Source organism: Acanthisitta chloris, unplaced genomic scaffold (genome assembly GCF_000695815.1).
Source record: "Acanthisitta chloris isolate BGI_N310 unplaced genomic scaffold, ASM69581v1 scaffold39047, whole genome shotgun sequence".
NCBI lineage: Eukaryota > Metazoa > Chordata > Aves > Passeriformes > Acanthisittidae > Acanthisitta > Acanthisitta chloris.
The window spans coordinates 1-1,049 of NW_008681608.1; the positions used below are offsets into that span (position 1 = coordinate 1).

The 1,049-nt window shown below is 63.5% G+C and overlaps 1 protein-coding gene across 1 annotated transcript; it reads left to right on the plus strand.

Annotated features, from left to right (window-relative positions):
* Positions 1 to 176: 176 nt before the first annotated feature.
* Positions 177 to 838, plus strand: PMVK (phosphomevalonate kinase; the record flags this gene model as incomplete). Its single annotated transcript, XM_009078163.1, has 3 exons — positions 177 to 329; positions 398 to 527; positions 702 to 838. Coding segments are annotated over 3 exons (420 nt in total), but the record flags the coding sequence as incomplete, so codon positions are not given.
* Positions 839 to 1,049: the final 211 nt, after the last annotated feature.

The following is a 1,049-nucleotide window of genomic DNA, read 5'->3' on the forward strand; positions in this document are numbered from 1 at the left end:
CATGGCATGTCACACCAGTGCTTGCCACGCCACGCTGTGCCCTACTGAACCATGCCATGCACCAGGCCATGCTGTTCTGAGCCATGGCACATCACACCAGCACTTCCCCATGCCATCCTGTGCCATGCCATGCTCCGTGGCCCAGGCTGTGCCCACTGACCCCCTTCTCCCCCCAGGAGCATGGCCTGGACTTCCAGCGGCTCCTGGACGCCAGTGCCTACAAGGAGCAGTTCCGGCAGGACATGATCCGCTGGGGTGAGGAAAAGCGCCGCGCCGATCCCGGATACTTCTGCCGGGCAGCAGTGCAGGGGGTGGCACAGCCTGTCTGGGTGAGCCTGGGGGGTCCACGAGGGGTTTTGGGGGGCACAGGGCAGGTGCTGAGGGAGCCCCCGTGCAGGTGGTGAGCGACACGCGGCGCCTGTCGGACGTGGAGTGGTTCCGCGACGTCTACGGGGACTCGGTGCAGACTGTGCGGGTGGTGGCGACGGAGGAGACGAGGAAGAGGAGGAACTGGGTCTTCGTTGCTGGTGAGCAAGTCAGGGGCAGCTTCCCTATGCGGTGCCAAAACTGGGGTTGCCCCACGGGCACAGGTGTGCTGCCTCCACAGCCATCCTTTGGATCAAGCCCCCCAGCTCTGGGGGGTAAGGGGGACAGATGGACAGACAGATCCTGACCCTCCCTGGGCCTCCCTGTGCTGCCAGGGGTGGACGATGCCGAGTCTGAGTGTGGCCTGGACCAGGGAGTGACCTTCGACTGGGTGATCACCAACGATGGGGATGAGCTGGCCCTGAGTGAGCAGCTGGACATGCTGCTGCAGTCGCTCCAAAGGAGCTTATAGCTTTGTGTCCTTCCACTGGGGCTTGGGGGTCGCATCCCTACCTCCACAGCCCCCACAGCATCCTCCCTCCACCTCCTGCCAGTGCTCCCTGGCCTGGAATAAAGCTCCGACATGGACAACCACACTTGGGGCTGTCTCGTTTCTGGGGGAGGGACACAAAGGCAATGCCCCCACACACACACTGCTGTGGGTTCCTTAGCTTTGAGGAGGC